Source organism: Hyla sarda, chromosome 3, assembly GCF_029499605.1.
Source record: "Hyla sarda isolate aHylSar1 chromosome 3, aHylSar1.hap1, whole genome shotgun sequence".
Taxonomy (NCBI): domain Eukaryota; kingdom Metazoa; phylum Chordata; class Amphibia; order Anura; family Hylidae; genus Hyla; species Hyla sarda.
Window position 1 is genome coordinate 163,854,867 of NC_079191.1, and position 25,904 is coordinate 163,880,770.

Sequence of the window (25,904 nt, forward strand, 5' to 3'; positions counted from 1 at the left end):
AGCAGACTTTTTTGTTTTGTTCTGAGCATGCTCAGAAGTAAAAATGGATAAAAAAACGGATGCAAACGGATGACATTAAAGGCTCATCCGTTTTCCATAGGCTTCAATGTTAAATCTATTGTGTCCGTTTTTTCTTCCGTTTTTTTGACGGGAGAAAAAAATACTTCATGCAGCGTCTTTTTTCCCGTAGGAAAAAAAACACAGAAATGAGCGCAGACGGGTGCAAGCGGATGTGAAAGGATTGTAAAAAAATTAATCCCATTGACATCAATTGGATTATTTTACAACCGTTTGTAATTCGTTTACAAGCAGCAACAACGGGCCGTAAACAGGGAAAAAAACGGGGACAGACAGCCGTGTGAACGCACTCTTAGATCGCAATTTGATGTACAGTAAAAGCTCCAAACTTTTCGAATTTAAAATGAAATCTATTTAAATCTTCGAGCTGATAAGATGACTTGCATTTTATACATGTATGAAGAGGAACTGTAATGCTGCCCTCTGCTGGGGAATTGGCATGACATCGATTTAAAGGGACATGAACCGTTTCTTCAGTGTAAAAGAGGAAGTGCTTTATTGTTGCCGAATTTCCTTGGTTTGCTTTTTAGCATGACTGGGGGTTACCTCCCCTGTGCATACCAGTGTTTCCCAACCAGTGTGCCTCCAGCTGTTGCATAACTACAACTCCCAGCATACCCGGACAGCCTTTGGCTGTCCGGGCATGCTGGGAGTTGTAGTTTTGCAACAGCTGGAGGCACACTGGTTGGGAAACACTGGAGTATACAGTGGTCTTTTTCACTCTTTCTCCATATATATATATATATATATATATATATATATATATATATATATATATATATATATATATACTCTCTTTATTCATATATATATATATATATATATATATATATATATATATATATATATATATATACTCTTTATTCATATATATATATATATATATATATATATATATACTCTCTTTATTGCAGTTATTATGTTGCAGTTAGTGCTTGCAAAAGGTTGCTATAGAAGAAAGCTTTTATAAAATGTTCATTCTTTGGATTTAATTTTATTCTACAACTTAAATGGCCACTGTCGTTTGGAATCTTTTTTTATATGTTGTTGTAATACTTGTAATATAAGTATTTTTGTAATGTATTGTAATTATAATTTTTTGTTCTTTAATAGAGAAAATCGATGCTATACTTACGGCCACTAGGGGTCTCTTTTTCTTGCCGAACGCTGTCCTGTCATGGCCACATTTATTGTTTGTCTCAGTAGCTGCCTGTGCCAAGACAAAATACAGAAAGTGCAGGTGGGACTTAGCTGGGCTCTGAGCTCCTGGGTTGTCAATCATCAAGCTCGGAGTGGGTCACCGAACCGACTTCAATTTTTTTAACATGGGAGTCAATGGGAACCGTACAGAACCGCATGTGCGTACGGTTCCATCTGGTTTGCACCATATGGTTTTTGACTGCACAGTTTTTCCTTTAAAGGGGTTCTCTGGTGCTTAGACATCTTATCCCCTATCCAAAGGATAGGGGATAAGATGCCTGATCGCAGGAGTCCCGCCACTGGGGACCCCCCGTGATCTTGCACGCGGCACCCCGTTTGTAATCAATCCCCGGAGCGTGTTCGTGTTTTGTTGTTTGACATCCAGGGTAACCAAATTAGCTTTCTTGAAGATAAAAAAAAAAAAAAAAAACCTGGGCCTCTAGTGCCATCTTCTTCAGATAGTTCCCCAGGAAGTCGGCGTCCAACCTATTAAAGAACCTTGAAACTTGACTAGGGATGATACGCCAAAACAGGTTCTCCTCCCAAAAAAAGAGCATCCCCTTATACAAAGCTGTTTTTGGGGTTGATGGTTTCTTCAGGAAGAAACCCTGCCCCCTCAGGCTGACAGCCATAATCGCACAGCAGGATGAGTTCTTTTCACTACTCTTCAAAACGGATTATAGCTGACCTGCCATAGAAGAAGGATGACGGCACAGTAGTATCCCTAGACGACTGCACTTGTTGGAGGTGCTTGCAGTGATGAGCCCCATATATCAAATAAACAGAAGAAGACTGCAGCACTCCAGTATATTGCGGTAAGAAATCAGTCTTGGAACACATGGAATATGCTTTTTCAACACAAGGTATTGGAGTGCTGCAGTTTTTTTCCCCTGTTTATTAATCTGTCATAGTCATCATGGCCTTCGTAAAGCTAAAGCCATGACAGCGGTGTGATCTGTGATAAGAGCTATATGTGCTAGCCGTTCTTCCTTAAGTTATATAAATATAATAGCAAAAACTTTAGAGGAATTCCTACAAGTGTTATCATATACATAATGCAGGGTTTTTGTAAACAAGTACCTACAATTTATGGTTGTACCATGAGGAACCTTCTAGATAGAGGATCATACATGACCTCCTATACAAATAGATAGAGGCTTCATACATGACCTCCTATACAAATAGATAGAGGCTTCATACATGACCTCCTATACAAATGTATAACCACACACTATGGAGCCATTTACTGAGATTTAAATATAATTGTATTGTGTCCATTAAAGAAACCCCCACAGGGAACTAGAGAACACAAGGGCGACACTACCTGCTACCTCATGTAAACATTGTACCCTATATGCCAATGAGGGGTAAAGCTATGCATTGCAGATAGAGTAAATGGGCAGTCTCCTCAAAAGTACATGAATACAAGCATAAAATACAAACCCAATGATAAAACAATACAAAAAGTGCAAAAGGTGGAGCAGGAGTGACTCCACCCCAACGTACGTTTTGGTACAGTCCTTTGTCCTGGGGGTGGCGTCCTCTCAGTGCAGATCTTATTTATATGGGGGCGCATCCAATCAGAAACAAACATACTACAATACACAATATTACACACCTGTTAGTTGCAAGGTACACCGCCTTCTCTCCATGTCTGCGCATAGCGTATGAGCCGCAGGACATTGCACTTATTTCCGGGCAGCGCATCATTCGCCCCGTCACATGACGAGTCACATGACTGACCTGAGCCCGGAAGAGTGCCGCATCGGGGAGGGATGCATGCTCACTGGTAGCAGGTAGTGTTGCCCTTTTGTTCTAATTCCCCCCCTGTGGGAGTTTCTTTCCCTGTTTTTTATGCTTTACATTGTTTTTAATGGATACAATAAAATTCTATTTTAATCTCAGTAAGTGACTCCATAGTGTGTGGCTATACATTCCCTGAGTTATAGTAAATCATAGCCTATATGACCATCTCTGGTACTTTACTTGTATAAACTGCTTGAATATTGAGCACTTAGCGAGTATTAGTAGCATGGACACATATTAATAATTATTATATTGAGCTTTCTCTAGATTCTTGTATATGGATTGAGGACCGTTTTGCAATGATTTAGTTTCCCTCCGGTCTCATCTAGTTTAGTTGGAGCACACATGCCTCCTAGTGGTTATTTTGTTGTATTACATGATCACTTTATGTGTACCTGTCCACCAGGAGTTGTGTGTCTATCCTGACCATGAAGAAGACCCAGTCCTGTTATTTACTAGTCAGGATAAAATGTACTAGTTATCTAAGGTTGGACAGTTTGTTCTGCTCACCTGTTTATAAATATTTTCTGCACATTCACAACTACATTGAATCACAATTTCAAGACTTATTCACTCGTATGCCAGGTACTTCATGTGCTGTTACATGGTGCTTATGTAGGAAGCAACGCCATGCCCATTTGATTTGTATGGTTTCTGATACCCCCCCCCCCCCCCCCCAAAAAAAAAAAAAAAAAAAAAATACTTTGCCTTCATACGCCTCCTATTTCATACAGAGGCACAGAGTATGGCCCTATAGAAGTCTGTGGGTGCCCTCTTACTGTATAGCCAAGTTGTATGAAGCTGAAATATGGCGTATGCATTACCTTACTTACAAAATATGATTATAGAGGTTTCCTGGCCTTAGTGCTGCTGCAACCTTCTTTTTTGTATACTTTGCATTTGCCACAGCAGTGTGCACTGTATTAGGTAGTTGTGCTGGCTATTTTTCTTTTTGTTTTTGCTGTGCAGTTTAGGGGGAGAGATACCCTCTGTAGCCGTGTACCCCTCCCTATTCACAGGAGGTTTTTAAATTGATAGTGGATCCTGCATGTTACCCAGTCAGAGGCTATATGCTCAGCAGAGATGAGTGGATTAAGCATGTTAGGGTCCCATTCGACAAGAGGCCACTTCCATGTGTGCTGCAACCTTCTTTTTTGTATATTCCTGGCCTTGTGCCAACATTTCCCAGTGGCAGATAATAAAAGGGACCGAAAAACAAACACCTCACACAACACCACTTGCCTTTTGTTAAGCACCATCACAACTACCAGCAAGCAGAGGTGCCCCAGGGAAATTGCCATTAGGGATCGACCGATAATATCGGAATATCGATAATCTGTTGATTCCCAGTTGCCATACACTTTGCCTAGGATGCCTCAAGCACTTTCCCTTGTACATGACCGCTGAGGCCCATGATTGTGCTGCATCCCCCCCCCCCCCCCAAATAAAAATATACAAACCTGATTTATACTGTATTTACCAGAAAAATATTTTTTATTTATATATATGCAGAAATGCAGCAGGTTTTTATTGTGGATTTTTATCCTTTTAATGTATAGTGAGTCAGGTTTTGCGGTAGAAATGCACCTTCATGATTGGAGATGGCCTTACAGAGCCTGCTGAAGGAGGTCACACTGAATGCACCAATTACTCCAAACTGTGTCCCTCCGAGATGTAGCAAAACTTCAACTCTCGGTACTGTGAGTTGTAGTTTTGCAACCGCTGTCGGGCCACAGTTGGGACACCACTGCATTAAGCCATTGATTGTAGCTGTTGGCATTACACGTACTGTGTGCCATATTTAGAGATGGCATACAAGACAGACATGGATCCACACTAAGCTCCGGTTTCAGCACACGTTGGGTGACTTCAGCTAAGACAGGAGGGGACTTTAGTCATTTTCATAAATTTGTATTGTAACATAGTCTGTGCCGCCTGCCCCATGTGGAGCCGATCCTGTCTAATCGTAGATTACAGGCATCTTCAAGGGTATGCCCCCATATCTTCATTTGGCGCTCAGAGCTTGTCGATGTAAAGAATTCATTATACAAGCGAACAGTCGCGCCACTTTTCTTCGATAAACTTTTCCGGATTATGCAAAGCTTTTTCATTTTAATACCACATTATTTTAATGTTCAGCAGCCTTTCCTATTAAACCCTGAACAATGGTTAATACAAGATTTCCTGAGACGACTGATCCTAATTGATCTAGTAATAGGCCTGTCGACAAAAGAATATCTTAATCACTTTAACAATTAATAAGGTTTTCAGTGCATCAGCCTGGAGGGGTTACCAGACCCAGCGTGCAGCTTGTATTTAATATACAGGGATTTAGGGCTCCATCTAGTGGACAAATAGAGGACTGTCTGCAAGATTAGCAATTCCTCTCCTTGGAGGTGTCCAATATGTGACTAGTGATGCCTCTCAATGATAATAACATATTAATGGGATTTTACTGTTCATTGATTTATCTGATTTTAGGATCAGAGCTTTGCAATCAGCCAAGGTATAGTGCATCTAGTAGACATCAGGTATAGATGCCTAGACTAGAAGTTGTGAAGACACTTCCCTGTACATAAATTGACTTCTTTACTTCAAATGGGAACTCGTATAACCCTGATCTTTGTGTTAACTGAAGGGTGAAATAAAGGGAAAGCAATGAAACTTCATCAGGGTGTATTCACACAATAAAACATCCAAAATAGAATACCTAGGGGTGCATACAGGTAAAACAAGTGTTTCACTGTATACACTTGTATCAGTATCATGAAACCGTAGCAAATTGCTTAAAAAATGCTTGTGGTGTTAGGCACATTTTTTTTAGACTCATTTTGGTCCTTATTGAGGTCTGTTTATGACTGTAATAGTGCTTTTAACCTATACCTGGCGATGTGTTTAGTTACACTGTGCGATCTGATCACAGACTTTAAGGTTTGGTTTAGATATTGAAGCTCTTGATGTAATGTGATGTGATCTATAACTATGGCTTTACAGTCTGTGTGTGTGGAGGAGTTTCCAACAATCATAGATAGAAACATAGAATGTTTCAGCAGATGAGATTCATTCGGTCCATCTAGTCTGCATATTAGGAATAGTCCCTGGCCCTATCTTATATGAAGGATAGTCCTATACCTATCTCTATCTTATATGAAGGATAGCCTTATGCCTATTTCATGCATGCTTAAACTCCTTCATTGAATTTGTAGGAACCACTTCTGCAGGAAGGCTTTTCCATGTATCCACTACTCTCTCAGTAAAGTAATACTTCCTGATATTACTCCATAAACCTTTGCCCCTCTAATATAAAAAAAAGTCCTCTTGTGGTATTTTTCTCCTTTTAAATATGCTCTCCTTCTTTACTGTGTTGATTTCCTTTATGTATATAAAAGTCTCTATCATATCCCCTCTTTCCTATCTTTCTTCCAAGCTATACATGTTAAGGTCCTTTAACCTTTCCTGGTAAGTTTTATCCTGCAATCCATGTACTAGTTTAGTAGCTCTTCTCTGAACTCTCTCTAGAGTATCTATATCCTTCTGGAGATATGGCCTCCAGTACTGTGCACAATACTCCGAGGTCTCACCAGTGTTCTGTACAGCGGCATGAGCACTTTCCTCTTTCTGCTCCTAAAACCTCTCCCTATACACCCATGATAACATCCCTCTTTCTACTGCTAACACCTCTCCCTATACACCCATGAGTACTTCCCTCTCCCTATACACCCATGAGTACTTCTCTCTTTTTACTGCTAATACCTCTCCTTATACACCCATGAGCACTTCCCTCTTTCTACTGCTAATACCTCTCCCTATACACCCATGAGTACTTATCTTTCTACTGCTAATACCTCTCCCTATACACCCATAAGTACTTCTCTGTTTCTACTGCAAATACCTCTCCCTATACCCCCATGAGCACTTCCCTCTTACTACTGCTAATACATCTTCCTATACACCCATGAGTACTTCTTTCTTTCTACTGCTAATACCTCTCCCTATACACCCATGAGCACTTCCCTCTTTCTACTGCTAATACCTCTCCCTATACACCCATGAGTACTTCTCTCTTTCTACTGCTAATACCTCTCCCTATACACCCACGAGTACTTCTCTTTCTACTGCTAATACCTCTCCCTATACACCCATAAGTACTTCTCTCTTTCTACTGCAAATACCTCTCCTTATACCCCCATGAGCACTTCCCTCTTACTACTGCTAATACCTCTTCCTATACACCCATGAGTACTTCTCTCTTTCTACTGCTAATACCTCTCCCTATACACCCAAGCATTCTGCATGCATTTTCTGCTGCTCTATGACATGGTCTGCCTACCCTTTAAGTCTTGTTATATAATAACCCCTAAATCCCTTTCCTCAGATACTGAGGTTAGGACTGTATCACATATTCTATATTCTATTTTAATGTCCCAGGTGCATTATCTTGTACTTATCCACGTTGAATTCTAGTTGCCAGAGTTCTGTCCATTCCTCTAGTTTACCCAAATCTTTTTCCATTTGGCGTATCTCTCCTGAACATCAACCCTGGTACAAATATTTGTGTCATCAGCAAAAAGACCAATATACCAATAAACTAATAAAGATAGTAAACAGAATTGGTCCCAGTACAGATCCCTGAGGTACCCCACTGGTGACAAGACCTTGCTCTGAATATACTCCATTGACTACAACCCTCTGTTATCTGTCACCACTGCCTAATCCATTCAACAATATGGGAGTCCAAGCTCAATGACTGTAGTTTATTGATACGTCTTCTATGTGAGACAGTGTCAAAAGTCTTACTAAAATGTAGATAAGCGACATCTACTGCACCTCTGCCATTTATTATTTTTGTCAATATACAGTACTGGAAAAGTCTTTTTGCAATAAAGAGATTTTTCCTTAGTGTATATTGGGTGCAAGAATGTTTGGAGACTCCTTGCATCAGACAGACATCTTGCTAGAATTGTTGTTCTATAAATTGTTTGTGCGGATCTCTCGTCTGGGCTGCATTGGGTTTGGCTAGTTTTTATTGGATGTGCTACATTGCGATAGTAACCAATTTAGTGTTATGAAAAAAAAAAAAAAAAAAAAGTTATAGCCTTCTGTAGCCATTGTTGACATGCCCCCGATTCCTGACATATGTGGTTAGGAGGCTGTAGGGTGTGAATCACTCCTCCTGAGCCTAGTATTTACAGCCAATTTTGCAGTAAAGATCCCACCCATTTGACCATTCAACAAAAAATACAGATAGGCAGCCAAAAAGTCTAATCACTATTATGGACATTTATCAATGGGTTTAGTCAGGTTTTCTTTAATATAATTGTCACAAAATTGTCGCAACTGCGACTACACGATTTTTCTTGCGACATTTTGACTGGAAAGCGAGAAAAGCAAGTTTTCCAAAAATTAACTAGGTAGTAATAATTTTAAAATGGACTACGGGTAGTCAGGTATTTATTAACTGCGACAGTCGCAATTGCGCAAAAAATTGACTAAATTTACTCCAGCTCAAACATGGAGCAGAAAAAGCTACTACCAAAGTAAAAAAGGAAAAATTGCTTACGTGAAAGAAAATTATCAACAGGCTGAAACCAGTTGATAAATAAGTCACACATAAGCAAAAAAAAGTAAGGAAAACATTACTAAAAAAAAAAGAATACATAAGCAAACATTGATAAATGTCCCTCTATATCTCCATAGCTTCAGTTTTTTGGCCTGACCGCAAATCCTCTTTGAATGGAGAGAAAGTAAATAGGAACAATTTTACTTTTCTTCAGTATTGTTTTATTGCCATACTTTTTATTAAAGGGTATTCCGGGCCAAAACATCTTATCCCCTATCAAAAAGATAGGGGAAAAGATGTCTGATTGCGGGGGGCCCGCCACTGGGACCCCCGCGATCTCCCTGCAGCAGCCCACATTTTATACGTAGCTGCATCTGAAGTTTCGGAAACCGCCGGGCTTCCGAGACGGGGATGTGACGTGACGTAATGCCCCTCCCATAGACATGAATGGAGGGGGCATAGCGTGACCTCACGTCCCCGTTTCTGAAGCCTGGCAATTTCCGAAACTTCCCAAAAATCCCAAAGGATAGGGGATAAGATGCCTGATCGCGAGTGTCCCGCAGCTGGGGACGCCCGCAATCATGCACGCGGCACCCGTTTGTAATCAGTCCCCAGAGCGTGTTCACTCCGGGTCTGATTACGCTCGACCGTAGAGCCGGCGGCGTGTGACGTCACGCCCCCGCCCCCGTGTGACGTCACGCTCCGCCCCTCAATGCAAGCCTACGGGAGGGGGCGTGATAGGTATCACGCCCCCTCCCGTAGGCTTGCATTGAGGGGCGTGTAAGCACCGGAGTACCCCTTTAACTGCAACACAAAAGTACCTGAAAAACTACAATATAGTTTATGTGGTTTATCCACGACAACCCATCAGCACTATGTGAACACGTCTTAAAGCACTAAGAGAAGTCTGAGAAAGTCCATTTGCTTCACTTACTTCCTAATGCACTTGGCTTATTTTTATACTGGTTGTCTTCCAAGTCAAAATTGTTCTTAATTGATGTTTAAGAGCTGGAGAACGTGGCAGAGAGATCTCCAGCTCAGTTTTTATGTCATAATCATTGGATGTATTGTTAACCGTGTGCTTGCTGCATCAGCTGAAACCGTGTTTACTAGTGGGGATCTGTTGCTGATACTGGAATTCTACACCAGCACTATTTTATCTTTAATGTATTTCTTGAAATAAGAGGGTGTTTTCTAATTCGCTCAGTGTATATAGAACCTAGAATGGTATTACCTGATCGATGGAACTGGCTCCCAGCACCCCCAGCAATTCCTCAAAGTTGTTGGAAAAGCTGTGACCAGCCAAACATTCCTCTGGCAGCAGCTGCTAAGGGTTCTTTTAGATGGGCAGATCCATGCCCAGTGCAAGCTTTAAAGTGTACCTGTCGTCAACAAAAACTTTTTATATAATGTAGATAATACCATTATAGGTATATTTGTAATATACATTGATTAAAAATTGTGTATATTTTTGGGTGAAAAAATGCTGTCCCTGCAGCTATTGTCTGTGTGTCTCTATGATGAGTCCAAAAACAGGAAGTGAGTGTAGGACAGGCAGGGCTCTGTGCAGGCTACTGGCTTGTCAATCGTCCTGATGTATGAGCCAGGAACATGTCATAGAGGCTCAGTGCACACTGTCCTGCTTTTTCTTAGTGCACAGAGCCCTGCTAGTCCACCCTCACTTCCTGTATTTGGACTCCTCATAGAGACACACAGACAATAGCTGCAGGGACAAAAATATACACATTTTTTAACCAATGTATATTACAAATATACATATAATGGTATTATCTACATTATATAACAAGTTTTTGTTGACGACAGGTACACGTTAAAGTGACACCTGTTTGAATGTATTGCTCAAGCAGTTCCGCAGTTGCACATTATATTATCCCCATCACTAATATGTTAATTAACCCTTTTTGCGCAATGCAGGCAGGAGTCGATGTTCTGAGCTTCCCTGCCTCTGTTCAGGTGCGCTGTTTTGATGCTATAGTACAATGCAACCCCTGTTACATGTTCATTTTTAGATAACCAAATTTTCAGTGTCTCTTGGTCCATAGATTTGTTTTTATCCTATATTTTCTAATACAAGAAAAACCTAAGAAAACAGCTTTGTAGTAGTATTGTCATTTTGCTTGTGTTATCACCAATACTTTTGCATTGCTTGTAAGCTAACCATTGTGCTTTTATTCTTCTTTTTTAGGTATGGTTCAGAAACTAGACCAGAAGTTGCCTGTGGCCAATGAGTATCTCCTGCTTTCAGGCGGTGTTCGAGAAGGAGTCGTTGACCTGGATCTGGATGAGTTAAATGTTTACGCCCGTGGAACAGACTATGACATGGATTTCACTTTACTTGTGCCAGCTTTAAAACTTCATGACCGAAACCAACCAGTCACACTGGATATGCGTCATTCTGCCCTTTGTCATTCATGGCTCAGCCTTCGATTGTTTGATGAAGGGACCATCACCAAATGGAAAGATTGTTGCACGATAGTTGACCACATCAACGGGGCTACTAACTATTTTTTCTCCCCTACTAAAGTTGCAGATTGGTTCCATGAATCGATCAGCATTGTGTTGTCTGAGATCCAGAAGAAACCTCAGAGAGGGATGCCCAAGGTAGAGAAGGTTGAAAAGAATGGCACCATTATTACAATCATTTTGGCCGTTGGAAGCAGTCGAATGATGTACGATATTGTTCCAGTGGTTTCCTTCAAAGGTTGGCCAGCTGTAGCTCAAAGTTGGCTAATGGAGAACCATTTTTGGGATGGCAAGATTACAGAAGAAGAAGTAATAAGTGGCTTCTATTTAGTGCCAGCTTGTTCCTATAAAGGTAAAAAAGATAATGAATGGAGATTGTCCTTTGCCAGAAGTGAAGTCCAACTGAAGAAATGCATTTCCAGTAGCTTAATGCAAGCCTATCAAGCTTGTAAAGCCATAATCATTAAGCTTTTATCAAGACCAAAAGCTATCAGTCCGTACCATCTTCGAAGTATGATGCTATGGGCATGTGATAGACTTCCGGCTAACTACTTGTCCCAAGATGACTATGCTGCCCATTTTCTTCTGGGACTTATTGATGATCTGCAGCATTGCTTAGTGAACAAAATGTGCCCCAATTACTTCATTCCTCAGTGCAATATGCTAGAGCACCTTTCAGAGGAGACTGTTATGTTACATGCTAGGAAGCTCTCTTCTGTGAGATCCGATCCAGCAGAACACCTCCGAACAGCCATAGAACACGTCAAGGCAGCAAACAGGCTCACCATGGATATCCAAAGGAGAGGGAGCACCACCAGCATACCATCCCCGCAGTCCGACAGCGGAGACAATAACCAACCTGACGACCGGTTAGCCAAAAAATTACAGCAGCTAGTGACTGAGAACCCAGGAAAGTCCATCTCTGTCTTCATTAACCCCGACGATGTAACCAGGCCTCACTTTAGGATTGATGATAAGTTTTTCTGAGACTTTCACATGCTTGCATTAAGACTTGATGTGTAGTCTGTGTGCTGTTTTGTTTTTACATATCCAGCATAGATTGGATCTGTCAAGAACATTTTAAGAACTTTTTAATCCTGATTGTGCAGGACTTTGCAAATTTTGAAACAGTAAATTACTATTTCATATGCTGCTTTGATCATTTTTCGTTTTAAAGCGGATCTGGCAACTGTATACGCCACCCTATGTAAGGGAAGTATATTACAGTTTCGAGGCCTGTACTCCTAGTAGCCCAAATGGCGCACAAAGATTTTTTTTAACATCCCTCTAATGAGAGCGGTTTAGAGTTATGTGTCTACTATATTTAAATGAAGCAGAGTGAAAGAAAAAAAATCCTATGCTGTAGTAATATAGACCGTAGAATGCTTTCTTTATAAATAAAACAATTTATTAAAAACTAATTACATAAAACATCTATAGCAAGACGTGTTTCGGGCGATATCCCACCCTTTATCAATTGCAGATTAATAGAATACCAGTAGTCGACATATATATTCAAAAGGGTGCCAATAAAAAGGGTGGTATGATAGACCCATTGTAATTATAAGGGTGAAAATAAATATAAATACATAAAAGTAAAACACAAACAGCCTTATAATTACAATGGGTCTATTATGCCCCCCTTTTTATTGGCGCCCTTTTGAATATATATATATGTCGACTACTGGTATTCTATTCCAGCATCTGCAATTGATAAAGGGTGGGATATCACCCGAAACGCGTCTTGCTATAGATGTTTTATGTAATTTTTAATATATTATCATTTGTTTATCAATAAAGCATTCTACGGTATATATTTCTACTGGATGGCGCCACTTCAGAGCATTTTTTCTTTCACTCTACTTCATTTATTATACTGGATCCTGAGCCTTGGATGCCAGTCAAGCACCGGATGGCCTGCAATCCTTCAGATACCCCATTTTCAGGGGTGATACGCATAACCTAAAGGGTTACACCAGGTTAGAGTCCAATTCACAGACCCTCACCCCTAACCTCATTTGCAGGATTACACGAGGCACTGTGGTCGCTATTTTGTATTTCTCTTGACTTACTATTGTTAAAAGGAGGGAAACTGCCCCTGACCACTAGGACAGCAATTGATCGTCTGGTATGTATGCCCATATACACAGCAGTCTGTCAGTCACTGCAGAGAAGGCCACATGCAGGAGCAGTGTCCTTGTGCTTCTTTTAGCCATTCAGTGCAACAGTATTTGTACCGTTTTTACTACTAGGAGTAAAGACCTGTAAATGAAATGGTCTGCCCTTATATAGTGCGGCATTCTAAGCTGACAGATCTGCTTTAAGGGAGAACATGAGCCTTAATGACCATTTTATGTTTGCATTGTCTATTTAATTTGTCTACATGTTAAGAAACTAAATTTATGTTATGGAAATAAATGAATTGCATTGGGCTTCCATTGTCTTACATTGCACTGATCATTTGGCTGATAATTCTGCAGCTGGTGCTGAACTGAGTTGGTGCAAAACCCGATGTCAGAGGTTTAAGATGACCTGGTTATACCGCACTATACTGGTCAGCCGTGCAGTGAAATTGTTCTTCTGGACACTTAAAGGGGTTATCCAGGAAAAAACTTTATATATATATATATATATATATATATATATATATATATATATATATATATATATATATATATCAACTGGCTCCAGAAAGTTAAACAGATTTGTAAATTACTTCTATTAAAAAAATCTTAAACCTTTCAGCACTTATGAGCTGGTGAAGTTGAATTGTTCTGTTCTGTCTTAGTGCACTCTGATGACACGTGTCTCGGGAACTGTCCAGAGTAGAAGCAAATCCCCATAGCAAACCTATTCTGCTCTGTGCAGTTCCCGAGACAGACAGAGGTGTCAGCAGAGAGCACTGTTGTCAGACAGAAAAGAACAACTCTACTTCAGCAGCTGATAATTATTGGAAGGATTACGATTTTTAATAGAAGTAATTTACAAATCTGTTTAACTTTCTGAAGCCAGTTGATATATAAAAAATATTTTTTCCTGGAATACCCCTTTAAAGACAGTGGTTTCAAACGGTAGCCTTGCAGATGTCGCAAAACTTCAACTCCTAGCATGCCCGGACAGCCAACGGCTGTCCGGGCATTCTGGGAGTTGAAGTTTTGAAACATTTGCAGGGTCACAGTTTGTGACCACTGCTTTAAGATGATGGCACGTCCACTACGTATGATAAGCTATTTGTACACAATGAGTACGACAAGTTTACCTGAAATTGTCACATTCATCGAAATATTCAGATCAGATTTAAAGGGGCACCTCTTTCCTTTTCGAGAATCTTATCAGATTGGATTATTTCACTTCTTCACTTTCAGAAATGTTAATCCAAAGAATGTTGTAATGTCTGTAAATTCGAATCTCTTTTCTAGGTACAGTCTCCACTAAAATAAAATACTGGACTTCTGCTGATACTATGCCACTTGTGCTCTACTACTGGAATCTGTGGCATGTGGCCCCAGAGGCTTATAGACAAATGTAATTGTAGTTCATATTATATAATATATTTTTCTTTGTATATAGTGAATATTGCCAGTATAGGTATAACTGTTTGCATCAGTTCTCAGTTCTCTTCCTTTGTAGGAAGGACATCAGAGCAAACATGCAGACAGTGGTTAGGAGGACCCTCTTTAGGAATTCATGGGTTAAAGCGGACATGTTTGTAGGTCGTAGCTGTATAGGACTCTTGTCCCTGAATCCATACATACCTCTTATTAGTTAATTTACTTCTCCAGCACTGAAATATCAGAGCTTAAAAAGATATTCAAATTAGGCTTTGGGGCCCACTGGGCGTTCCCCTTGGCTGCTAGAGTACAGGGAAGAGGGCTCACAGTACAGCCTAGTGGTTGTCAATTGGGGGTATAGAAGATGACCTGAGGAAAGCATCTAACTGGTGAAGGAGCCAAACGCTGCTTGGCTCTAGCAGCCAAGGGGAATGCCTATCTTTTTAAAGGGGTTATCTGCAGAGCAGAAAAGGTGCTGCACTTCAGTTTTTTTGTTATATCGGACTTATACTGTTCAAAGACAGGAGGGTGGGTGCTTGTCCAGATCATGCAGTTTGGGCGAAATGTCCATTAACTGCATGATGTTACCAATGTTGCTGCAACATCCTGCATCGGGACAAGCACCCACCCCTTCCCATCTCGCAACAGTATATTTCAAAGATGACCAGGGAGCGAAAGTGGAGCACCGGGGAGTAGGTAGGACCTTTTCTGCTTCCTGGACAACCCCTTTAAACTCTCATATTTCAACACTCCAGTCAATTAACTAATGAGTTGTATTAACAGATTCAGGGTCAAATGTCCTATACAGCCATATCCATACTTTATACTCTAAAAACCTGCTGACAAGTCTGCTTTTAAGTCGTGGGGATATTTTTTTTGTTTTTGCTTTTGAAGAAATTACCATGTTGTGCTTTTAATCTATTAGTCTTTAAACATCACTTTTTCCCATGAATCATGTTATGAATAGGGTAGAGTATGGTGTAAGGAAGCTGAAATATATATTCAAACACTATTTTATGCTGGTACTTAGAATAATCTATGGTTCTACCTGGTTTTGGCAAAACATGTCTAAAAATGTTTCTATCCTATGTCTAAAGAGAAAACATCTGCATCTAATAAAGCACAGTTACTCTTAGGGTATGTTCACACATTGATAATTCTCAGCAGGTTTTGCACGTTTCACTACCATTTACTTCAATGGGTGCACAGTCAATCTGCAAATCTGCCACTATCGTGGATTTTCCTCTGACTCATTGAAGTGAATGGTAATGAAACTTGCAGCGGATTTTCCTCCTGTGGGAAACCTTCTGTGAGTTATCAACATTTGAACATACTCTTAAAGTAGTACTCCACCCCTAGACATCTTATCCCCTATCCAAAGGATAGGGGATAAGATGTCTGATCGCAGGGGTCCCGCCGCTGAGGACCCCCATGATCTCCTTGCTGCGTCAGGTGCAGCACCAGAGACTAGTGACGTCACGATCACGCCCTGCCCGTGACATCACGGCCACGCCCCTCAATGCAAGTCTATGTTAGAGGCCATGACTGCCGCCACACCCCCTCCCATACACTTGCATTGAGAGGGCATGACCGTGACGTCATGAGCTTCCTCCCACATCGCCAGTCATCCGGTACGGAGCGAAGTCCGGATGTCTGGGGTGCCGCAACCGAGATTGTGGGGGTTCCCAGCAATCGGACCCCCACAATCAGGCATCTTATCCCACTAAACTTTGGATAGGGGATAAGATGTTTAGGGGCGGCATACCCTTTAAGCTCCTCATACATATTAGTTTGAAAATAATATTCCATACACTTTTACAAGAAAACTGTTACCAGACATTTCTAGTGGAGGCTCATGTCTTCAAGGAACAAAAGGATGGGGGCATTTGAAATCTGGCATTCCTGAATGTCAAGCATCATCTGATGGGGCAAAGTTGACCAGTCCTGGCAAAATCATTGGGTGAGGTTGACAATAATCTTTAATATTGTTTTTATATAGCACTGACATATTCTGCCGCACTTTACAATACAGAAGGGTACGTGTAGAAAGAAAATTGGACATTACTGTGTAATAGTCGTATTAACAAATAAGCACCCCCCAGACCATAGGTGCACTTGACATTGTGCCTGTGGCCCCTCTGCAGTTGTAGCATACTTTTGTGATTTAAAATGTAGCTGATAAGCTCTACAATAACTAAGGACCAATGCCTCACAGGAGTGTGTCCAAAAGTGCTCAATTGGGTTTACCAATTGGCTGCCTCCAATGTATGTAAGCAGGTTACAGTGGGTTTTAAAAGGGGTCATACATTAGGATCATACTCATTAGATTCTTTTGGTGCTATTTCAAAGTTGATAGTCAAGAATCCTATATCTCAAGAGTTTATTACTATATGACCTCTTTCTAAAGAGGTGCTATACTCCTCAATAGTCAGATTGGACTCTCACAGCATTTTTGATTGTTGGGAAGTACATCACCTCTTTACCGTGCTATCACTTTTATACAATCCATACACCAAGTTTGTTTTCTCTTAAATGACCGGAAAATCCTTACCATTCAGTGGTACACAGTGAATGGAGCATTTCCCGGTATATGTAGAATAATGTACCGGTCATGATAGGTTGTTAGATTCTGTTAAATGAAGGTGAGAAGGTATTTGTTGGGAGGTGTGGGACGGGGGGCTTCGCTTTTATAAATTGACAGTGGTTGGGGCATTTATAACAATAAGCATTACCATATGCATTATTTGCACTAATATTACTTATGTCTTTCTTTGTGTTTAATTGTTTCCTGCCATATATGGGATTACTTTCTCTATCATAGAATAAAACCTGTTCTCATTTCACTGGTCCTGGTTCTCCAACTACGATGTAATGCATTCACCTGGCTGAAATTTCCTCTTCTCATTGATTGTGTAGGATGTGTGTGTATCATAAGTCATCATCCCAACAAAACATATGTCATTGTATCTATGCGCTGCTATCAGACTGTATCATTGATAATATGCATTTTTTTTCTCATGCAAATTAAAAATTGAAATCTACTTGGACTGATGATTTTTCTGTTCTAATCCTCAAAGCAATGTGTATACATATTTGAGAGCTAATGGTTGAAAAACATCATAGTACCAGTACTTCAACAACTATGTGAGAACTTTTTTGACCCAGTTTTGCTATATTTAAGATAGATATGATAATAATGAACCAGATAAAGACCCTGATGGAAACTGAAATTTTAGAAATCAGATGCTTCTGTTTAATTGCAGTTAAGGCAAAGGGATTTGAAGGGGATCTGTCATCGGTGTCACCTATACTAACCTGTTGGTACAGGCTTGTAGTGCAGGTGACACTGATGGAAAATGAAGATAATCACAGGCCTGTCCGTGGCCCTGTTCACTTGTTATTCTCTTCTTTAGGACATTAGGCTTGGTGCACAGGCGGCATTCCAGAAGCCCACTGATGTCACTGTTGCTGCTTTCTTAAGCCTGCTCGCAGCCAGGCCAAGTGAAGAAGCAACAGCGGGAACATCAGAGTGCTCATAGAGTGCCGCCCATGAGCCAAGCCTATCCATAAACCCCCCCCCCCCTCCCAAATTAAGGAGGATAACTGTGAATGAGCCACGGATTGGGAATATCGTTATCATTACTGTCATCCACACAACAAGCCTGTACCAACAGGTTTGTGCGGGTGACACTGATGACAGGCTCACTTTTAAGGGCTGGACCATTTATACGCTGTCCACAGGGTAGGGGATAACTTGTGGGGGTCCAACTGCTCCAAATGAACAGAGTGGGTCATGCAGGTGAGGCCTTTGTTCAATTCATTCTCTGGGCTTTCCAATCATTGGCAAGTGCTGTGTTACAAAATGCAAATACATGCTTTGTATGTGTTTGTAATTAAAAATATGCATATGCAAGCAGAGGAACAGTCAATCTGGCACTGCATACAAAACGCCTGGCTGTGCTTGTTGTCTCACAGCTTCAACTACAACTCATGGGAGTCATGCAATCCAAGGCAGGTGGTGCTCTATCCTATACAGCACAAATCGCTTACATCAAATGCATCAGAAAGAAATACAAGGATGGCACTCACCAGTCCTCTTATGTGTGAAAGTAGTTCTTGATTGTACAGTAGTACACAGTGCGAGGTGCAGCTGGATCAACAGCGGACAACAGCGCCGGGACCTGTCTCCAAAACGGTATGACAGCTGTTTCGTATCCAAGTGCTATTTCATCAGACCTGCGGACGGCACGCCTCCTGCATGGGAGAGCCACAGCAGAGCTGGGGCCCGATGCAGGAGATCGCGGGGGTCCCAGCGGTCGGACCCCTCGCGATCAGACACTTATCCCCTATCCAGTGGATAGGGGATGAGTTGTTATGGCTGCAGATTTCCTTTAAGGGTATGTGGAGCAGCCTTGGGACTCGAGCCCAATCCAAACCTGGTGGCATCCATCTGCTTTAAGCGGGCACAAAGCAATGTGATGCCGGCCATCAACTGTTTAAATGTCGCTGTCAAAAATTACCGCGCCATTTAAACTGCATCTGTGTGTTATTAGTGGGGCAGTGGCTTGGATCCATCTACCGCAACGCAAGGATGGGGAGCTGATCCATTGTCAAGGCAGCTCAAGGTCTTTGTGGCTACCAGGACTCTGCATTTAATTGAACCTGCACCAATAGTTACAATCTAATGATTTAATGCAGTCCATAAGTGAGCAGCATTTTAGTTACCCCTAGGAGACTAAAATCTAAATAAACCATTTTTCCCCTTTTTTTTTTTTTTTTGATGTAAGAAAAAAATAGCTGGTATCACCACTTGCAGAATTGTCCAAACTATTAAAATATGTAATTGATCCAATAATGTAACCAAAAATACGACAAGATTGTTTCTTTCACATTGTCACATCAAATTCCAGAAAAACGTAACAAACAGCTATGAAAGTCCCATCTACCCCAAACTAGTAGCAATAAAAACTACATATGAGACTGCAAAAGATGAGCCCCTTCACAGCTCCACAGACCCCTTAGAGGGGGTCAGAACATGGTGATATAAAGCAATTTATTATTTTGTAAGTAGTAGCACATAATAAAAACTGACACAGGGAACTTGTCAAGAGGTTGTGAGTTTTTAGTAGGAAATTCTAAGTCCATCAAGGAAGGTCTGGCATTCAAAACTCTTAAAGAATGGCTGTGAAGAGTATTTCTCACTCCAGCATTTGTCTGCATAATATGGATAACCTAAAATCATTGAGCTACCCTGTTTTGCACAGAGTACACTGTATAATACTAGACACTTTCTGCAGGGCTCTGCTGATCACTGACATTTCTAGCGCTAAATGCAACCCTATTTTTAGTGAACTATTTTAATATTTATATTCATCGTCCTATCACAGGCTTCAAGGAAAATGTTTTAGCTTTGAGAGGGGAATAATCCAGTGGACGCTAGCTATGGCCCTGCCATTACCTTAACACACACAAATTCTAGACCAACAGACAAATCGATATTAAGACACTTCCCACACATCAAAAATATATAAATGGTGTTCTCTATCCACTTTGGACATTCCCTGCTTATGAGGGTCCCTATAAGCTGATCATAAACTATCCCCATGCTGTGCTCGGAGCTGTCGGGAAACTGGGCACTGTGTCTTTAATTCCCCAGCATGGCCACCACAGGGGAAATAAAAGGGGAATTGTCATCATTTTCATGCTGCCTGAAAAATGCATCATCAGGGTGGTCCCTGGCAGCTTCTCCCTGCCCTACCGGCCCAGATCGATAGATTTCTCCCTGTTAGTGTATAGGTTAAGATTTATCAATTAAAGGATATCTCCGGGATAGACAAATGTATATTCTATACCAGTGATGGCAAACCATTTTTAGCCCAAGTGCCCAAACCGTAATGCATGCCAACTTTTTTTCCCTTTAAAGTGCCAGCACGGCAATTAAAATAGAATACTGAGATTTAAGTTTTAAAAAAAACAACTTAGGTTGGCAGTATTTTCCCCCACATTAGGTAGGCAGTATGTTCCCACACATTAGGAAGCAGTATGTTCCCACACATTAGGTAGGCAGTATGTTCCCCCACATAAGGTAGGCTTTATGTTCCCACACTTTAGGTAAGCAGTATAATTCCCCCACATTAGGTTGGCAGTATAGTTCCCCCACATTAGGTTGCAGTTCCCCCACATTACATAGGCAGTATAGTTGTCCCGTCCCCCCCCCCATTAGGATGTAGTTCCCCCCACATTAGCTTGGCAATATAGTTCCCCCACATTAGGTTGTAGTTCCCCCACATTAGATTGGCAGTATGTTCCCCGATATTAGGTTGCAGTTCCCCCACATTAGGTTGGCAGTATGTTCCCCCACATTAGGTTGGCAGTATGTCCCCCCCACGTTAGGTAGGCCGTATAGTTCCCCCGCGTTAGGTTGGCAGTATGTTCCCCCACATTATATTGGCAGTATGTTCCACGACATTAGGTTGCAGTTCCCCCACATTAGGTTGGCAGTATGTTCCCCCACATTAGGTTGTAGTCCCCCCACATTAGGTGCAGTATACTTCCCCCACAGACATACAGCCTTCAGCCATATGCAGTGTATGGCTGGAGGCTGTATGTCTGTGTACTGTCTCACAGTGCTCCGTCCACCGCTCCTCTGATCAGGGGTCACGATCTACTGTAGCAGTAGGGACCGGAGGAGCGGTGGTCGGAGTACTGAAGATGACGTGCAGGTAACTTACCATGCCTGCGCGTCCTCCTCCTCGATGCTCTGCTCCTATGGGTGCACTATGGGACATCGGTGATGTCCCTGCATGTGCTACCTCCTGGAGGCCACTGCATTTTTAAAGTTAACGTCGGGCCGCAGAAAGGTAACCGGACATCCTTGTGTCCTGAAAAGATCTTTTGGGACACAGAGATGTCCCAGTTAGCCCGGCCTGGCGAACTATGGCCGCGTGCCCACAGAGGGGGCTCGGCGTGCCACACGTTCACCATCACTGCCCTATACTAAGGATAGGGGGTAAGTGTCATATTGTGGGGGTGTCCGACCGCTGGAACCCCGTGATCTCCTGTATGGCGCCATGGATCTTCTCCTGACTGGGGCATGTCGACCACCGAACGAAGCTGTGGTTGACACCCCCCCCCCTCAATGCATCTCTTTGGGAGAGCTGGAGTGCTGCATGGAGGGGACGTGCGGTGGTCGACATGACCTTTTCATGCAGAGAGCCTGGGTGCCGTGCAAGAGATCACAGTGGGTCGCAGCGGTTGGACCCCCCATGATGTGACACTTATTCCCTATCCTTAGGGAAGGGATACATTTTTATATCAGAGTACTGTTTAAAGGTGTACTCCGCTGTGAACATCTTATTCCCTATCCAAATCTCCGGGCCAGTAGCGGTGGCATACGGAACATGGAAGTTTGCAGCTTCCGTATTCATGACATCATTACATAGCTATCATGCCTCCTCCCATAGACATGAATGAAGGGGGTGTTGCAGCAGGTATTGCCAGTCATCGGGCATGGATCGCCGTTCTCTCTGTGCACCGAATGACAGGGGTGCTGCAGCGGAGATCGCGGGCGTCCCTAGCGGTGGACCCCCGCAATCTAACATCTAATTCCCTATCCTCTGGATAGGGGATAAGATGCTCACAGTGGAGTACCCCTTTAAGCTTGGTGAAGCTTTAAGAATCCACTGAGGGTCACCCCCATGGTTCAGGCAGCATAAAAGTTATGACTGATTCCCTTTACCTACTCTACATTACTCATATTCTACATGAGACTCTTTTTGTTACTGCTTTCTACTGTTAAAACTCCTATTATGGTATGTGAAAATTGATTCTCTAAACTAGATAACCCCTTTAACCTTTTACTCACCCACCAAGGATATTACTAAGCCCTGGAAAATTGACCACCTCTTACCAGTGTTATGAGGGATGAGCAATCGAATCTGACTAATACAAATTCAGTACGAATTTCATAAAAAAAATTGCGTTGCAATGAATCCGAATATCGCCGCATTTCTATCGCACCAATCACTTCTTTTAAATCCATTTAGTGCGGACCAGGCTTCAGACCATCTAAGATGGCAGCTCCACATGTCGGCAGGACATGGGACAAAGAACTCTGGGAAGGTGGGAACACAGGTTTGCAGGATGACCCTGAATCACATGCAGCCTGTCAGCAGTCAGCCACCCCTGTGATGTCACATCCCTATATAATCGGTAGCCATCTTGCAGTCAGGTCACATCAGCGTTCAATTGCAGAGAGAGTGACAGAGAGCAGCGTGTGTTGCACAGAAAAACATTTTTACAGCAGCGATTCACCTCAAGGCTAAATCCAGCCTAGAAGCACTGATAGGGAAGGGAGAGAGAGAGTGCAACTTTGGGTGTACTACACACCGATTGTGTGCAGCAGCACTGGTGTGTACAACAACTGAAAAGCTAGTAGTAGCCAGCCAGTTAGGGTGAGCAGAGCACTAAAAGCCATAATCACCTGCTATAATTGCCTAATACAGGTTGCATGGTGGAGCGTATGTCTTCTATTAAGTGCAACCTGTGCGTACATAAGTGGTGTACGATTTTGTTCCTGTTGAAGTCTTCACCCCTTAAAGACTCAGCAGTTTTCAGTTTTTGCATTTTCGTTTTTTCCTCCTTACCTTTAAAAATCATAACCCTTTCAATTTTCCACCTAAAAATCCATATTATGACTTATTTTTTGCGCCACTAATTCTACTTTGCAGTGACATTAGTCATTTTTCCCAAAAATCCACGGCGAAACTGAAAAAGAATATCATTGTGTGACAAAATTGAAGAAAAAACACAATTTTGTAACTTTTGGGGGCTTCCTTTCTACGCAGTGCATTTTTTGGTAAAAATGACACCTTATCTTTATTCTGTAGGTCCATACGGTTAAGTTGATACCCTACTTATATAGGTTTGAGTTTGACGTACTACTGGAAAATATCACTACATGCAGGAAAATTTATATGTTTAAAAATGTCCTTCTGACCCCTATAACTTTTTTTTATTTTTCCGTGTACGGGGCGGTTTGAGGGCTTCGTTATCTGAAGTTTTTATCGGTACCATTTTTGTTTTGATCGGACTTTTTGATCGCTTTTTATTCATTTTTTAATGGTATAAAAAGTGACAAAAAAATACCCTATTTTGGACTTTGGAATTTTTTTTTACGTGCTTTTTTTATGGGAAAAGGGGAGTGATTCAAACTTTTATTAGGGAAGGGGCTAAATCACATTTATTAACACTTTTTTTCCACTCTTTTTTTTTTTTTTTTTTTTTGCAGTGTTATAGCTCCCATAGGGGGCTATAACACTGTACACGCTGCTCTTTTACACTGATCACTGGCATGTATTAACATACCATTGATCAGTGTTATCGGCACTTGACTGCTCCTGCCTGGATCTCAGGTGTCCCCGCGTTATACCCCGGGAGCTGGCGCAGGACATAAATATATGTCCTGCGTTGTTAAGGAGTTAAGGGCCTACTTACTGTGAAAGGCCAGCCAAAAGCACACACCTGCTGCTGTTGTAGACAAATACTGTTTTAAGTGTAGTGGAGCATATTGTACTCCCCCCATAAGTGTATACCACATACGTACATCTACGTGGTGTACCATTTTGTTCCTGTTAAAGTCTTAAGGTCCTACTTACTGTGAAAGGCCAGCGAAAAGTGCAAACCTGCTGGGGTTGTAGACAAATACTGTTATTTGCATAATGGAGCATATTGTCCTCCTCTTATATACACACTAATTATGTCAGGCAGAGAAGTGCGAGGACATGGACAGATGAGTGGCAGAGGCCTAAACTCATCAGGCAGAGGTTGCAGCGAGTGGCAGCAGGAGTCTCAGCGAGAGGCCTGAGCTCCCGGTATCAGCAAGAGGTTGTGTCTCGACCAGCAACCCATCTGCCGTCATCGATTGGTTAACTCTGTCAGCCACTTCATCACAATTGACATCTAACACCCCCAGTCAACAGTCGGTGGGTTCCTCAGACACAACCCACAGTTGGCATGGCCCAGGAGCAGTCCCTGTCCTCCCATTGCCTCTGTCCTATGCTGTTCCCTCCCCCACAGAAGTATCGTATGCTGTGGGTTCAGTTCCACTATTTAGTGAGGACGATCTACTAGAGGACAGTCAGCATCTACTGCCCAGCCAAGAAGTGGAGGAGACATCCGCTGCTTCCTCCAATAGGCGGGAAAGTAGTAAAGAGGAGAGTGGCGTGGGGGTGGTGTTGCGAGCATTCAGGCTCCTGAAGCAGACAATGTTGAGGAACCTGAGGAGGACATCAGTGACGTGCACAACTCGACGATGATGAAGCCGATCACAGTTGGAAGCTGGGTGCAGAAGGGGCTTCATCATCATCATCAGGACAGGAGGGTTGCAGGTTGCCCGTGAGGCAGCAGCTGAGCCAGCAAGGTGGCCGGGGGAGAGCACCTGCTTCGTGGCAGCCTATCTACCCGGGAGGTAGTGGAACAGGGGTACCTGGAGACCGCGGCAATAGCAGTCAATTAGAGCGGACTGTTGGTGGGTAAATTAGCTACTCGGCGGTGTGGCAGTTTTTTTTATCAAGCATCCGGAGGATGTTAACCTGCCACATGCAATATGTGTAGGCAGAAGATGAAACGTGGCCAGGGTCCCAATGTTGGCACCACAGCCCTGCGTCAACATATGCAGCATCACAATAATGAAGCCTGGAAAAACCGTGGCTCCGATGTGGTGGTCTAGCCTGCTGCATCACCCAGTGCCACACCGCTCCCTGTTTCAGCCAGCCAAGGCTCCACCATCTAAGCCGAAGGGAGCTGTCTGTCATACCCATCTTCTGTCGCTACAGATGCTCCTGCTCCTCCTTCGAGTCAGTCATTCCGCCAGCAATCTATCGGCGAAGCCATGTCCAAGGGACAACAGTATACGTCCACTCATCCAATGGCGCAGAAGCTAAATGGGCTCCTGTCCAAGTTGCTGGTGCTGCAGTCCCTCTCTTTTCAAGTGGTGGACTCTGCACCTTTCAGAGAACCAATGTCTTGTGCCGAGCCAAGATGGAGAGTCCCAAGTCGTCATTTCTTTGCGAAAATGGCAGTACCAGCCCTGAACAATTTTGTGGAACAGAAGGTGGGCCACTCCTTGAGCCTGTTGGTGTGTACCAAAGTGCACGGAAGCGCCGACGTGTAGAGATGTAACTACGGTCAGGGACAATACATGTCCTTTATGGCCCACTGGGTGA

General features: G+C 42.3%; 1 protein-coding gene across 8 annotated transcripts in view; it reads left to right on the forward strand.

Annotated features, from left to right (window-relative positions):
- Window positions 1-12,590, forward strand: part of MB21D2 (Mab-21 domain containing 2) — a 112,158-nt gene extending 99,568 nt beyond the window's left edge. For 4 of the 8 annotated variants that reach the window (XM_056565416.1, XM_056565420.1, XM_056565418.1 and 1 more), the window contains exon 2: window positions 10,851-12,589. In XM_056565416.1, the coding sequence (XP_056421391.1) occupies window positions 10,853-12,115 (1,263 nt within the window). In that variant the 5' untranslated portion in view covers window positions 10,851-10,852 and the 3' untranslated portion in view covers window positions 12,116-12,589. Of the gene's footprint in view, window positions 1-3,031; window positions 3,075-4,962; window positions 5,074-10,850 lie in introns of those variants that run through there. The other 4 variants (XM_056565414.1, XM_056565413.1, XM_056565412.1 and 1 more) reach the window with 4 other exon arrangements.
- Window positions 12,591-25,904: the final 13,314 nt, after the last annotated feature.